Below are 15,105 nucleotides of genomic sequence, written 5' to 3'. Positions count from 1 at the left end.
CATTGATGAAGTCACACAGATGAAGTCAAATAGATATAAATGCAGGTTCCATGGGTAGAATGGAACAGAATGTGGGAGAGGAAGGAGAAGAAGACTGTTCTCAACCTTAATATTTAATCAAGGTGGAAAAAAAAAAAAGATTAGTATTGACGGGTTGATAGACATCCTCTAATTTGTGGGTTTAAACTGTGGCATTTCTTTCATTCAAACCCTGGGTCTCATTGTATTTATAAGTCTTTTTGGTTGTATAGTTTAGAAACTTGATCATGTATTTTTCTTAATGTTCTAAATAGAGTTTAGAAATGACTTCAATCAGGCATACTGATTAAAAAACAGAACTTTGTGTTCTCATTTGAAATGGCACATGAAAACGTGTTTAACACTCAATGGTTTGAATTTGGGATATTTAGTTTCTTTTTAGGATGCATGAAATATAGAAGTCATGTGCTGATGGCACTCAAATTGTGTTTAGTGTTAGTGAAAATATTTCTTTTTATTCCAGACCCTTCCTTGCCGAGTTCTCCAACAACAGTTCCGACAGATGGTTTTATTAAATATGGTGAAAGTAGCTATTCGCTTATGAAATTAAAGCTGCAGTGGCATGAAGCTGATAATTATTGCAAGATGCACACTTCCCACATTGCTAGCATTCTAGATCCTTACAGTAATGCTTTTGCCTGGATGCATATGCAGACGCTGAATGAACCTGTATGGATTGCCCTCAACAGTAACTTGGTAAGATGCCAGAAACACGCGTGACTTGACATGACTGATAAATGGTAATTGAATCTGATTTCTCTTCTGTTCATTCTGTTGAATACTTGTTATGTGAGAGAAACTGCTACCTGGAGCCTATTATACAGAGAGAGGTAAATCAGAAAGAGAAAAATAATATTGTATATTAATGCATATATATGGAATCTAGAAAAATGACACTGATAAACCTGTTGGCGTGGCAGGACTAGAGATGCAGAGTAGAGAATGGATTCGTGGACACAGTGTGGGGAGGGAGAAGGTGAGGCACACTGAGAGAGTAGCATCGACATACACTACCATGTGCAAAACAGACGGCTATCAGGAAGTTACTGTCTGGCCCAGGGAACTCAGCCAGGTGCTCTGTGATAACCCAGAGGGGCGGAGTGGGAGGGAGGCTTGAGGGGGAGGGGGTTTATGAATACTTGTAGCTGATTCATGTTGTGGTATGGCAGAAACCAGCACAATATTGTAAAGCAATTATGCTCTAGTTAAAAATAAATTTAAAAAAGAAAAGAAAACGATACTAACATATATGAGACCCAATTTTTCTACCGCATGGTGCCTTCAAGGATCTGGCAAGTTAGTGATGTGTGTCCGAAATCAAACTAAGACTTATCCAACTGATATTAACTCTCATATTGCTTTTGAATGTTAAAGTTAGATTCTGCATCTATTCAGTTTCATGTATTAAGTCTTTTTAGTGTCATGATTACAACTATGCCTTAGGAGTTAAAGAAAACATCAGGGGCGTAGTTCCTGGGCAATGAGCAGTTCTTCTTATTTTTTGTGGTAAATCATTCTAGAGTTGTTATCCTTTCTGAAGTTGTGCAGCTTCTATTCATATAGGATAATTTTCACTGCAGTCAATTCTCTGGATTCTATAACAGAAAAAGAAGGTTGGCAGAGGATGGGGTAGAATGAGGGATGAGGTTCAGAACTAAGAGTGTTGCTGGAGGTGCCAAAATTTTCCTAAAATGAGTCTTCTCTGACACCGTGAGATCCATCTCTCCTCCACCCATATGTCTATCCATCTAATTAGTCAATTAATAAACTTCCTAGTACAATAAACAGAGACGTCAATAAGTAATTAAGAGATAATACAAGTGTCAAAAAGGGATATAGACAAAGTGCTGTGACCTGAGAGAAAAAAGATCATTTGTGCCAGGGGAGAGGACCAAGAGAGCTTCTCAGAGAAAATTAAACTTTATAGATATAGTCTAGGATGGTGGAATGTAAGGAAGAAGTACCAAGAAGAGAGAAAAGGATAGAAGAGGATAAAACTGGAAAGCAGCCTGGTGTCAGACTTTATAGGACTTATTCTACCTGGATGCAGAGATGGAAATTTATGCATCATGCAATGACTATTTCCTGAGTTAGGGTGTGTAGTGAACATTTAAAAGTAAGTAGTTCCAGATGATCTTATTTACAAAGCAGAAATAGAGACATAGAGGTAGGGAATAAACATATGGACCCCAAGGGGGAAGGAGAAGGGTGGGATGAATTGGAAGATTGGGATTGATACACTATTGATACTATGTATAAAATAGGTCACTAATGAGAAACTACTGTATAGCACAGGAAGCTACTCAATGCTCTATAGTGACCTAAATGGGAAGGAACTCCAAAAAAGAGGGGCCATATGTATACATGCAGCTGATTTACTTTGCTATACTGTAGAAACTAACACAACATTGTAAAATGACTCTACTCCAATGAATAAATAAATAAAATGCAGGGAAAAAAATCTAAGTAATTCCACAATGATTTCTGTGTTTAAACTTAAGCACCACATTTTTACATCTATGTTGAATCTATTTTTAGTAACTAATTTGCATACTAATTCATATATTTTCTTCTCACAGCTGTGGTTGCAATGCTCTTAAGAGTTTAAAATAGGGATTTATTTATTGTTAGAAAGTTTAAATAGCTTTCGATTATACGATGGAGGAGCCTGGTAGGCTGCAGTCCATGGGGTCGCTAAGGGTTGGACACGACTGAACAACTTCCCTTTCACTTTTCACTTTCATGCATTGGAGAAGGAAATGGCAACCCACTCCAGTGTTCTTGCCTGGAGAATCCCAGAGACAGGGGAGCCTGGTGGGCTTCCAACTGTGGGGTTGCACAGAGTAGGACACGACTGAAGCGACTTAGCAGCAGCAGCAGCAGCAACATTTATAACTAAAACAATACTGTTATATTTATTATATCTATGGAGTTAATGATTATGTAATTATTTGATTAAACATGGTATAATACTACAAAATTCTAACTTGCAATACCATACATATGCTTTTGCTTTTGTCATTAAATCTTTGGTAATTGCATTGGTAAATTAAATAATGCGGTTAGAAAGTGATAACCATTAGAATGGTTTAAAAATGTACTTGAAGTGAAGTGAAGTCGCTCAGTCATGTCCGACTCTTTGCGACCCAGTGGACTATAGCCCACCAGGCTCCCCCGTCCATGGGATTCTCCAGGCAAGAACACTGGAGTGGGTTGCCATTTCCTTCTCCGGGGGATCTTCCTGACCCAGGGATCGGACCCAGGTCTCCTGCATTGCAGGCAGACACTTTAACCTCTGAGCCACCAGGGAAGACCCCCCCCTCAAAAAAAGTTCTTATCTCTGATTAAAGTTATCTGTATCTGTAAAATGTAGGCTTTACCTGTAAAGTCTCCTTTAGACTGTTAAAAAGATATCATTGATAAGAAAATGTTTGATGTTATCAATTAATTTGTATGTGACCATAAATTTGTTTAACTAAATAAAAATTTGAGTATGCAAATTGAACAAAACAACTAGCTTTTAAAAAGGCAGTCATGTTTCCTTATGGTTGAGAAACCACCTAACTGGTAGGCAGGAGACCCAAGCTCCTCTCTTATCCACTCACGTCACCTTGCACCAGTCATTTGTCACTAGCCCTGCTTTAACAGTCAAACAGTAAGGTTAAAAGAGGCACATGTTTCTCTCAAGGGTCCATGAGTTCAATAAAAACTACTTAATCTCTATTATCATTTCAATGATAATATAATAGGTATTGTTCTGAGGATAAAATGTCTCTTTTGCACTGAAAGCCTGCAAATAGAGTTTTATAGAATAAGACATAGGTTTTTAAGCCGGTGTTTTTCAAACTAGCTTCTAACAGTATCTTCATGAGTATCTTTAAGAAGTAGTTTTCTTAAGAAAGGCTGCATTTCCTGAATTTGAGTAGGTAGAAGTAATTTATAATCTTTTTATTCTCAAATGTTGAAGACTCTTTGTCAAATCAGTCTTAAACATACTTTTTACTCCTCACAGAGTTCTTTTGGTATTTTCTGAATGACTCTGGGCTTGATGTTAATGGTTGTTTTTGTTCTTACAGACCAACAATGACTACATTTGGACTGATAAATGGAGGGTGAGGTACACTAACTGGGCTGCTGATGAGCCCAGACTCAAGTCAGCGTGTGCTTATATGGATCTTGATGGCTACTGGAAGACAGCACAGTGCAACGAAAGCTTTTATTTTCTCTGCAAAAGATCAGACGGTAATCGAGTACACAAAAACAGTCAAGGGTTTGAAATGTTCTCAATAAGCTAATACAAACCCCCATTGATAGTCTTAAACAGTCATATGTTTGGGGGTAACTTAGGGATAAGGGAAAACATATTCCTTCACCTAGCCAAAGACTGACTTGGCAATAAACAAATATATATAGGTCAGAGTAATAGAGAAATTTTTCTTCATTGCTGGAGTTTATTTTTACATATCTAATTTTTATTATTTGGGATTATCCTCTGAGTCTATGATATCACACTCCTCAGGAAATTATGACTGCTTTTGATGTTGACAACACAGCTGTATCAAAATACTTTTATCAGAATGGGTTGCCTCAGGTCAGACAGCTAGCAGGGAAGGAGCATAGCTCCACCCATCAGCAGACATGATTAAAGATTTAAGCATGGCCCTGCCCTACAGAGCAAGACCCAGTTTTCCCTGCAGCCAGTCTCTCCCCTCAAGAAGCTTGCACAAGCCTCTTATCCTCATCCATCAGAGAATAGACAGAAGAAGCAAGAACAGCCCCACAGCCTCCAGAACAAAAACAGCAGTCACAGAAAGCTAATCAAAATTATCACATTGATTACAGCCTTGTGTAACTCAATGAAGCTTTGAGACATGGGTAGGGCCACCCACATCAGACAGGTCATAGGGAGAATTATGACAAAATGTAGTCCACTAGAATAGGGAATGGCAAGCCACTTCAGTATTCTTGCCTCAAGAATCCCAGGAACAGTGTGAAAAGGCAAAAAGATAGGACACCAGATGAGCCTGCCAGGTCAGTAGGTGTCCAATATGCTACTGGGGAGGAATGGAGAAATATCTCCAGAAAGAATGAAGAGGCTGGGCCAAAGCAGAAATGATGCCCAGTTGTGGGTATGTCTGATACTGAGTAAAATCCAATGCTATAAAGAACAATATTGCATAGGAACCTGGAATATTAGGTCCATGAATCAAGTTAAATTGACGTGGTCAAGCAGGAGATGGCAAGAGTGAACATCGACATTTTAGGAATCAGTGAACTAAAATGGGTGAATTTAATTCAGATGACCATTTTATCTACTACTGGGGGCAAGAGTCCCTTAGAAGAAATGGAGTAGTCCTCATATTCAATAAAAGAGTCTGAAATGCAGTACTTAGGTACAATCTCAAAAACAACAGAATGATCTTGGTTCATTTCCAAGGCAAGCCATTTAACATCACAGTAATCCAGGTCTATGCTCCAACCACTAATGTCAAAGAAGCTGAAGTTGAACAGTTCTATGAAGACCTACAAGACTTTCTAGAACTAACACCCCAAAAAGGACGTCCTTTTCATCACTGGGGATTGGAATGCAAAAGTAGGAAGTGAGGAGATACCTGGAATAACAGGCAAGTTTGGCCTTGGAGTACAGAATGAAGCAGGGCAAAGGCTAACAGAGTTTTGCCAAGAGAATGCACTGGTCATAGCAAATACCTTCTTCCAACAACACAAGAGAAGACTCTACACATGGACATCACCAGATGGTCAATGCTGAAATCAGATTGATTATTTTCTTTGCAGCTGAAGATGGATAGCTCTATACAGTCAACAAAAACAAGACGTGGAGCTGACTGTGGCTCAGATCATGAGATCCTTATTATAAAATTCAGCCTTAAATTGAAGAAAGTAGGGAAAACCACTAGACCATTCAGTATGACCTAAATCACATCTCTTATGAGTACACGTGCAGGTGATAGATTCAAGGGTTTAGATCTGGTAGCCCCAGTGCCTGAAGAACTATGGGTGGAGATTCGTAACATTGTATAGGAGGCAGTGACCAAAACCATCCCCAGGAAAAAGATATCCAAGAAGGCAAAGTGGTTGTCTGAGGAGGCCTTACATAAAGCTGAGAAAAGAAGAGAAGCCAAAGGCAAAGTAGAAAGGGAAAGATATACCCAACTGAATGCAGAGTTCCAGAGGAGAGATATGAATCCAGAGTTCCAGCAAGGAGAGGTATGAAACTTTCTTGAGTGCACAATGCAAAGAAAGAGGAAATCAATGGAATGGGAAAGACTAGAGATCTCTTTAAGAAAATTGGAGATACCAAGGGAACATTTCATGCAAAGATGGGCTCAATAAAGGACGGAATAGCAAGGATTTAAAAGAAGCAGATGGCAGCCCACTCCAGTACTCATGCCTGGAAAATCCCATGGACGGAGGAGCCTGGTGGGCTGCAGTCCATGGGGTGGCGAAGAGTCGGACGTGACTGAGCAACTTCACTTTCACTTTTCACTTTCATGCATTGGAGAAGGAAATGGCAACCCACTCCAGTGTTGTTGCCTGGAGAATCCTATGGACGGCGGAGCCTGGTGGGCTGCATTCTATGGGGTCACACAGAGTTGGACACGACTGAAGTGACTTGGCAGTAGCAAGAGAAGCAGAAGAGATTAAGAAGATGTGACAAGAATACGCAGAACTATGCAAAAAAGGTCTTAATGACCCAAATAATCATGATGGTATGGTCACTCACCTAGAGCCAGACATCCTGGAGTGCAAAGTCAAGTGGGCCTTAGGAAGCACTGTGAACAAAGCTAGTGGTGGTGATGGAATTCCAGCTGGACTTTTTCAAATCCTAAATGCTGCTGCTGCTAAAGTGCTGCACTCAATATGCCAGCAAATTTGGAAAACTCAGCAGTGGCCACAGGACTGGAAAAGGTCAGTTTTCATTCTAATTCCAAAGGCAATGCCAAAGAATGTTCAAACTCTCGTACAGTTGCACTCATTTCACATGCTAGCAAGATAATGCTCAAAATCCTCCAAGTTAGGCTTCAGCAATATGTGACCCAAGAACTTCCAGATGTTCAAGCTGGATTTAGAAAAGGCAGAGGAAGCAGAGATCAAATTGTCTACTTTTCTTAGATCATAGAAAAAGCAAGAGAACTCCAGAAAAAAAATCTACTTCTGCTTCATTGACTATGCTAAAGCCCTTGACTCCGTGGGTCAGAATAAACTGTGGAAAATTCTTAAAGAGATGGAAATACCAGACCACCTTACCTGGCTCCCAAGAAGCCTGTATGCAGGTCAAGAAGCAACAGTTAGAACTGGACATGGAACAACAGATTGGTTCAAAATTGGGAAAGGAGTGTGCCAAGGCTGTATTCATCACTCTGCTTATGTAACTTATATGCAGAGTACATCATGCGAAATGCTGGGCTGGATGAAGCACAAGCTGGAATCAAAACTGCTGAAAGAAATACCAATAACTTCAGGTATTCAGATGATACCACTCTAATGGCAGAAAGTGAAGAGGAACTAAAGAGCCTCTTGATGAGGGTGAAAAAGGAGAGTGAAAAAGAGTGAGTTAAAACTCACCACTCAAAAAACTAAGATGGTGGATCCAGTCCCGTCACTTCATGGCACATAAATAGGGAAAAAGTGGAAATAGTGACAGACTTTATTTTCTTGGGCTCCAACATCACTGTGAATGGTGACTGCAGCCATGAAATTAAAAGACACTTGCTCCTTGAAAGAAAAACTATGACCAACCTAGACAGCATATTCAAGAGCAAAGACATTCCTTTGCTGACAAAGGTCCTTATAATCAAAGGTATAGTTTTTCCAGTAGTCACATATGGATGTGAGAGTTGGACCATAAAGAAGGCTGAGCACCAAAGAATTGATGCTTTCAAGCTGTGGTGCTGGAGAAGACTTGAGAGTTCCTTGGACAACAAGGAGATCAAACCAGTCAGTCCTAAAGGAAATCAAAACCAAATACTCATTGGAAGGACTGATGCTGAAGCTGAAGCTCCAATACATAGGCCCCCTGATGCAAAGAGCCGACTCATTGGTAAAGACCCTGATGCTCGGAAAGATTGAGGGCAGGAGGAGAAGGATACAACAGAGGATGAGATGGTTGGATGGCATCACCGACTCAGTGGACTTGAGTTTGAGCAAGCACTGGGAGATAGGGAAGGACAGGAAACCTGGGGTGCTGCAGTCCATGGGGTCACAAAGCGTTGGATATGAGTTAGTGACTGAACAGCAATGCAGATTTGTTGGAGTCAGTGATATTACAGTGATACGGTCTTAACATGTAGTTGAATTGGACAGTGATAAAGTCCTAGAATTCTACCTATAACACTTAGTTTTAACATCGATGTCAGTCACAGCTAAGATGATTTTATAGGGGCAAGGATCCTAGAAAATGAAGAGTGTCCAGAAGGAAGACTCACTTTGCAAATTATTTTTGGGTGATCTCTTTGGGGAACAAACTAACATCTTTGTAGGTATCTGTAGATCTATATTCTTAATTATGAATGTGGTTGATTGCCATTGTACCACAATACCTTCTATTTAAATATTTTAAAAATAAAATAATGATAAAGTAAAAAGAAATCTCAGTAATAGAAGTGGTAGAGCTAAATGATTACCATTAGGGCTTTTAAAAAAATAATAAAGAGATGATGAAAACTTTCTTAATTGTTAGTATTTTATTCTGTGTACTACAAACACTTCAGATCTTACTTTATTTTAAATATCTTTTTATTAACAGAAGTCCCTGCCACTGAGCCCCCACAGCTGCCTGGTAGATGCCCTGAGACAGAGCACTCAGCATGGATTCCTTTCCACGGTCACTGCTACTATATTGAATCTTCATTTACAAGGAACTGGGGCCAGGCTTCTCTGGAATGTCTTCGAATGGGTAAGTGGCACATTTACTATCAGAAAATTCCATGATCATATACTCTAGATTACCATGATAATAGTGGCCTTGTATGTTAAAACCTAAGGAATGTAAGAATATCTGTCTTTTTTGTCTTAATAATTCATATTGTAACAGAAATGTTAACCTCATGCCCCTTAAATGCAATTTCTAACATTATAGCCTCAAAAGATTAAAGAATTCTGGTGTGGAAAGCAATGATTTGCTGAAGAAGTCTTTCTTACTTTCTGCCCTAGTATGTTAAATCACTGGGATTATAATTCAGAGTGTTGGATTCACCTTTTATCACTAATCAGCTGAGGCTTCACAAGTGCACAGGGACCATTTTGCTTTGCCATGAATAGAGAAGCATTTTGGAGAAGGAAATGGAAACCCACTCCAGTGTTCTTGCCTGGAGAATCCCAGGGACAGGGGAGCCTGGTGGGCTGCCGTCTATGGGGTCGCATGGAGTTGAACACGACTAAAGCAACTTAGCAGAGAAGCATTTAGATTTGGTTATCTTATTTGTGAATAATATGAAAGAAAATTCAAGTAGACCTGACAGAAGTGGAAAGTTTTCCTTCTGATATAAAAATATCAAATAAAGTGAATTTTCAGGGTACATTAACAAATTTACTTACTGTAATCCCAATAAATATTTTACTGAATTATTTTGTTACTGAAGTTTTTTTATGCCCTAAGTCAGGGCTCTTTTTTCAACAGTGGTGAGCAAGGGTTACGTTGTCATATTCTTCTTGTTTTTTCAAAAGTCAGCCTGGAGTTTTTACTACTTCTTTTTGCTTTTATGTTTAGTTTTTTCCTTCAGTTTTATTGAGATGTAGTGGACATAAAATTATAATACAATTGAGGTATACAGGGTGATGATTTGATACATGTGTTTGCTGGGAAAGGATTCCTAGTGTTAAGTTAACATAACCATCATATCACATATTTACTTTTTTTTTCCTTTTTTGCTAAGAATACTTAATTTCTAATCTCTTATATCATACAGTATTAACTATAGTCACTATATTATACAGATCCCAGGACCTTATTTATCGTATAACTGAAGGTTTGTACCCTGTTTCTCCCACACCCTAAGCCCCTCACAACCACCATTCTACTCTCTGTTTCTATGAGTTTGGCTTTTATTTAATTCCACATATAAGTAATACCATATAGTACTTGTTTGTCTCTGGCTTACTTCCTTAAAATAATGCCCACCAGGCAGATCCATGCTGCTGCAAATGGCAGGATTTCCTTCTTTCTTGAAGACTGCATAATATTCCATTGTATATACACACTGCCTTTCCTTAACCATTCATCTGTTGATGGACATTTAGGTTGTTTCCATATCTTGGCTATTGTTAATAACGCTGCAGTAAACATGGAGTGCGGATATCTTTTCAAAATGCTGATTTCATTTCCTTTGAATATACACTGAGAAGTGGGAGTGCTGATAGTTATATCTTTAATTTTTTGAGGAACCCCCATGTTGTTCCAATTTATATTCACACTAACCAGGTTTTCTCTTCTCCTCATCCTCTCCAGCATTTGTTATCTCTTATCTTTTTAATAATAGCTAGCCTAAGCAAGTGTGGGGGTGATAGCTCATTGTGGTTTTGATTTGTATTTCACTGATGATTAGTGATGTTGCACAACTTTTCATGTACTTTTTAATCATTTGAAAGTCTCCTATGGGAAAAAAAAATGTCTATTCATGTTCTAAACCCATTTTAAAAATTGAGTTATTTGGTTTTTGCCATTGAGTTGTTTAAGTTGTATATTTTACATATTAAACCTCTATTAGGACATGTGGTTTGCAAAATTTTTTTCCCGTTCAGTAAGTAATATTTTAATTTTGCTGATGGTTTCCTTTGCTATACAGAAGCGTTTTAGGTTGGTGGTGTGCCATTTGTTTATTTTTGCTTTTTTTTTTTTTGCCTTTGTTGTTAGTGTCAAATACAAAAAAATCATCACCAAAGTTAATGTCAAGGAGCTTATTGCCTATATTTTCTTCCATGATTTCAGGTCTTATATCCAAGTCTTTAATAATTTTGAGTTGATTTTCCTGTGCAGTGTTAGTAGTGGTCCAGTATTATTCTATTTCACGTGGCTGTCAGTTTTCTCAATACTACTTGCATGGAATAATTTTTTTTAATCCCTTCACTTTAAGCCTATGTATGTCCTGAAGTTGAAATGCATCTCTTGTAGACAGCATATAGTTGGGTCTTTTTCTTTTTATTCCTCTTCTTTTTTAATCTATTAGGCCACTCTGTGTTTTTTGATTGGAGAATTTAGTCCATTTACATTTGCAGCAAGAATTGGTAGGCATGGACTTAATATTGCCATTTTGTTAATTGTCTCTGTCTGTCTTGACCTTCTTTTTTTTCCTTTCTTCCTCTGTGCATTTCCTTTGTGATTTGATGGTTTCTATAATGATATTCTTAGGTTTGTTTCCTTTTGTATATGTACTATAGGTTTTGTTGTGTGGTTATTATGAAGCTTATATGAAACATCTTATAGTTATAGTAGTGTATTTAAAGCTGGTAACAACTTAACTTTGAATGTATGCAAGCACTCTATATTTCTACATTCCCCCACCTTTTATATTTTTGATGTCACAATTACATATTTTTATGTTGTGTATACATTAACAAATTATTGTATTTACAGTTATTTTTAATACTTTGTATTTTAACCTTTATACTAGCATTACAGATGATTTACCTACCACCACTATATCAGAATTCTGGATTTTCCTACATATTTATCTTAACCATTGAGTTTTATATTTTCAAATATTTTCATATTATTAATTAGAGTCCTTACACTTTAACTTGAAGAATTCCCATTGACATTTATTATAAAGTGAAAGTGGTTCAGTTGTACTCCAGGCCAGAATACTGGAGTGGGTAGCCTTTCCCTTCTCCATGGGATCTTCCCAACCCAGGGTTCAAACCCAGGTCTCCCGCATTACAGGCAGATTCTTTACCAGCTGAGCCATAAGGGAAGCCCAAGAATACTGGAGTGGGTAGCCTATCCCTTTTCCAGCAGATCTTTCCACCCAGGAATTGAACGAGGGTCTCCTGCATTGCAAGCGGATTCTTTTACAAACTGAGCTATGGGAAACAGTGGAAACAGTGTCAGACTTTATTTTGGGGGGCTCCAAAATCACTGCAGATGGTGACTGCAGCCATGAAATTAAAACACGCTTACTCCTTGGAAGAAAAGTTATGACCAACCTAGATAGTATATTCAAAAGCAGAGACATTACTTTGCCGACTAAGGTCCGTCTAGTCAAGGCTATGGTTTTTCCAGTGGTCATGTATGGATGTGAGAGTTGGACTGTGAAGAAGGCTGAGTGCCGAAGAATTGATGCTTTTGAACTGTGGTATTGGAGAAGACTCTTGAGAGTCCTTTGGACTGCAAGGAGATCCAACCAGTCCATTCTGAAGGAGATCAACCCTGGGATTTCTTTGGAAGGACTGATGCTAAAGCTGAAACTCCAGTACTTTGGCCACCTCATGCAAAGAGTTGACTCATTAGAAAAGACTCTGATGCTGGGAGGGATTGGGGGCAGGAGGAGAAGGGGACAACAGAGGATGAGATACCTGGATGGCATCACTGACTCGATGGACATGAGTCTGAGTGAACTCCGGGAGTTGGTGATGGACAGGGAGGCCTGGCGTGCTGCCATTCATGGAGTCACAAATAGTCGGACATGACTGAGCGACTGAACTGAATTGAACTGAGCTATCAGGACAAAAATAAGGCTATCAGGGAAAAAATCTATTGGTGATGAACTCTTTCCAGTTTTATTTGTCTGGAAAATTTTTTATCTCTCTTTTAATTCTGAATGACAGTGTTTCTAGGTGGAGTATTCTTGGTTGGAAGCTTTTATCTCTAAGCACTTTAAATATAATCTTTTCATTCCCTCTGGACAAAGTTTCTGCTGGAAAATTCCAGCAAAGTTTCTGCTGGAAAGTTTCTTCATAGTCTTGCAGGGGTTGCCTTATGTGTAAAAAGTTGCTTTTGTTTAACTGTTTTTAAGAATCACTCTTTGTCTTTAAAGTGAAAATGAAAGTGAAGTCACTCAGTTGTGTCCGACTCTACGACCCTATGGACTGTGGCCTATCAGGCTCCTCCGTCCATGGGATTTTCCAGGCAAGAGTGCTGGAGTGGATTGCCACTTTTGACAATTTAATTGTAATGTGTCAAGGTGTTGGTCTCTTTCAGTTCAGTTCATTTCAGTCACTCAGTCGTGTCCAACTCTTTGCGACCCCATGAATTGCAGCATGCCAGGCCTCCCTGTCCATCACCAACTCCCGGAGTTTACCCAAACTCATGTCCATCGAGTCGGTGATGCCATCCAGCCATCTCATCCTCTGTCGTCCCATTCTCCTCCTGCCCCCAATCCCTCCCAGCATCAGAGTCTTTTCCAATGGGTCAGTTCTTCGCATGAGGTGGCCAAAGTATTGGAGTTTCAGCTTTAGCATCAGTCCTTCCAATGAACACCCAGGACTGATCTCCTTTAGGATGGACAGGTTGGATCTCCTTGCAGTCCAAAGGACTCTCAAGAGTCTTCTCCAACACCACAGTTCAAAAGCATCAATTCTTCGGCACTCAGCTTTCTTTACAGTCCAACTCTCACATCCATACATGACCAATGGAAAAACCATAGCCTTGACTAGACGGACCTTGTTGGCAAAGTAATGTCTCTGCTTTTCAATATGCTATCCACACAGGTTGGTCATAACTTTTCTTCCAAGGAGTAAGCGTGTTTTAATTTCATGGCTGCAGTCACCATCTGCAGTGATTTTGGAGCCCCCCAAAATAAAGTCTGACACTGTTTGCACTATTTCCCCATCTATTTCCCATGAAGTGATGGGACCAGATGCCATGATCTTCGTTTTCTGAATGTTGAGCTTTAAGCCAACTTTTTTACTCTCCTCTTTCACTTTCATCAATAGGCTTTTTAGTTCCTCTTCACTTTCTGCCATAAGGGTGGTGTCATCTGCATATCTGAGGTTATTGATATTTCTCCCAGCAATCTTGATTCCAGCTTGTGCTTCTTCTAGCCCAGCATTTCTCATGGTGTACTCAGCATATAATTTAAATAAGCAGGGTGACAATATACAGCCTTGACGTACTCCTTTTCCTATTTGGAACCAGTCTTTTGTTCCATGTCCAGTTCTAACTGTTGCTTCCTGACCTGCATATAGGTTTCTCAAGAGGCAGGTCAGGTGGTCTGGTATTCCCATCTCTTGAAGAATTTTCCACAGTGTATTGTGATCCACACAGTCAAAGGCTTTGGCATAGTCAATAAAGCAGAAATAGATGTTTTTCTGGAACTCTCTTGCTTTTTCCATGATCCAGCAGATGTTGGCAATTTGATCTCTGGTTCCTCTGCCTTTTCTAAAACCAGCTTGAACATCTGGAAGCTCACGGTTCACGTATTGTTGAAGCCTGGCTTGGAGAATTTTGAGCACTACTTTACTAGCATGTGAGATGAGTGCAATTGTGTGGTAGTTTGAGCATTCTTTGGCATTGCCTTTCTTTGGGATTGCAATGAAAACGTACCTTTTCCAGTCCTGTGGCCACTGCTGAGTTTTCCAAATTTGCTGGCATATTGAGTGTAGCACTTTCACAGCATCATCTTTCAGGATTTGAAATAGCTCAACTGGAATTCCATCACCTCCACTAACTTTGTTCGTAGTGATGCTTTCTAAGGCCCACTTGACTTCACATTCCAGGATGTCTGGCTCTAGGTGAGTGATCACACCATCGTGATTACCTGGGTCATGAAGATCATTTTTGTACAGTTCTTCTGTGTATTCTTGCCACCTCTTCTTAATATCTTCTGCTTCTGTTAGGTCCATACCATTTCTGTCCTTTATTGAGCCCATCTTTGCATGAAATGTTCCCTTGGTATCTCTGATTTTCTTGAAGAGATCTCTAGTCTTTCCCATTCTATTGTTTTCCTCTATTTCTTTGCATTGATCGCTGAGGAAGGCTTTCTTATCTCTCCTTCCTATTCTTTAGAACTCTGCATTCAGATGCTTACATCTTTCTGTTTCTCCTTTGCTTTTCACTACTCTTCTTTTCACAGCTATTTGTAAAGCCTCCCCAGACAGCCATTTTGCTTT

The 15,105-nt window shown here is 39.3% G+C and overlaps 1 protein-coding gene across 1 annotated transcript in view; it reads left to right on the top strand.

Annotated features, from left to right (window-relative positions):
• Positions 1–15,105, top strand: part of MRC1 (mannose receptor C-type 1) — a 110,512-nt gene that overhangs the window by 87,875 nt on the left and 7,532 nt on the right. The window contains exons 24-26 of the mRNA XM_040248087.1: positions 503–735; positions 4,116–4,281; positions 8,807–8,956. Coding sequence (XP_040104021.1) covers positions 503–735; positions 4,116–4,281; positions 8,807–8,956 — 549 coding nt within the window. The remainder of the gene's footprint in view (positions 1–502; positions 736–4,115; positions 4,282–8,806; positions 8,957–15,105) is intronic.

Source organism: Oryx dammah, unplaced genomic scaffold (assembly GCF_014754425.2).
Source record: "Oryx dammah isolate SB20612 unplaced genomic scaffold, SCBI_Odam_1.1 HiC_scaffold_10, whole genome shotgun sequence".
In the NCBI taxonomy this organism is placed as follows: domain Eukaryota; kingdom Metazoa; phylum Chordata; class Mammalia; order Artiodactyla; family Bovidae; genus Oryx; species Oryx dammah.
This window is presented reverse-complemented; position numbering and strand designations above follow the sequence as displayed.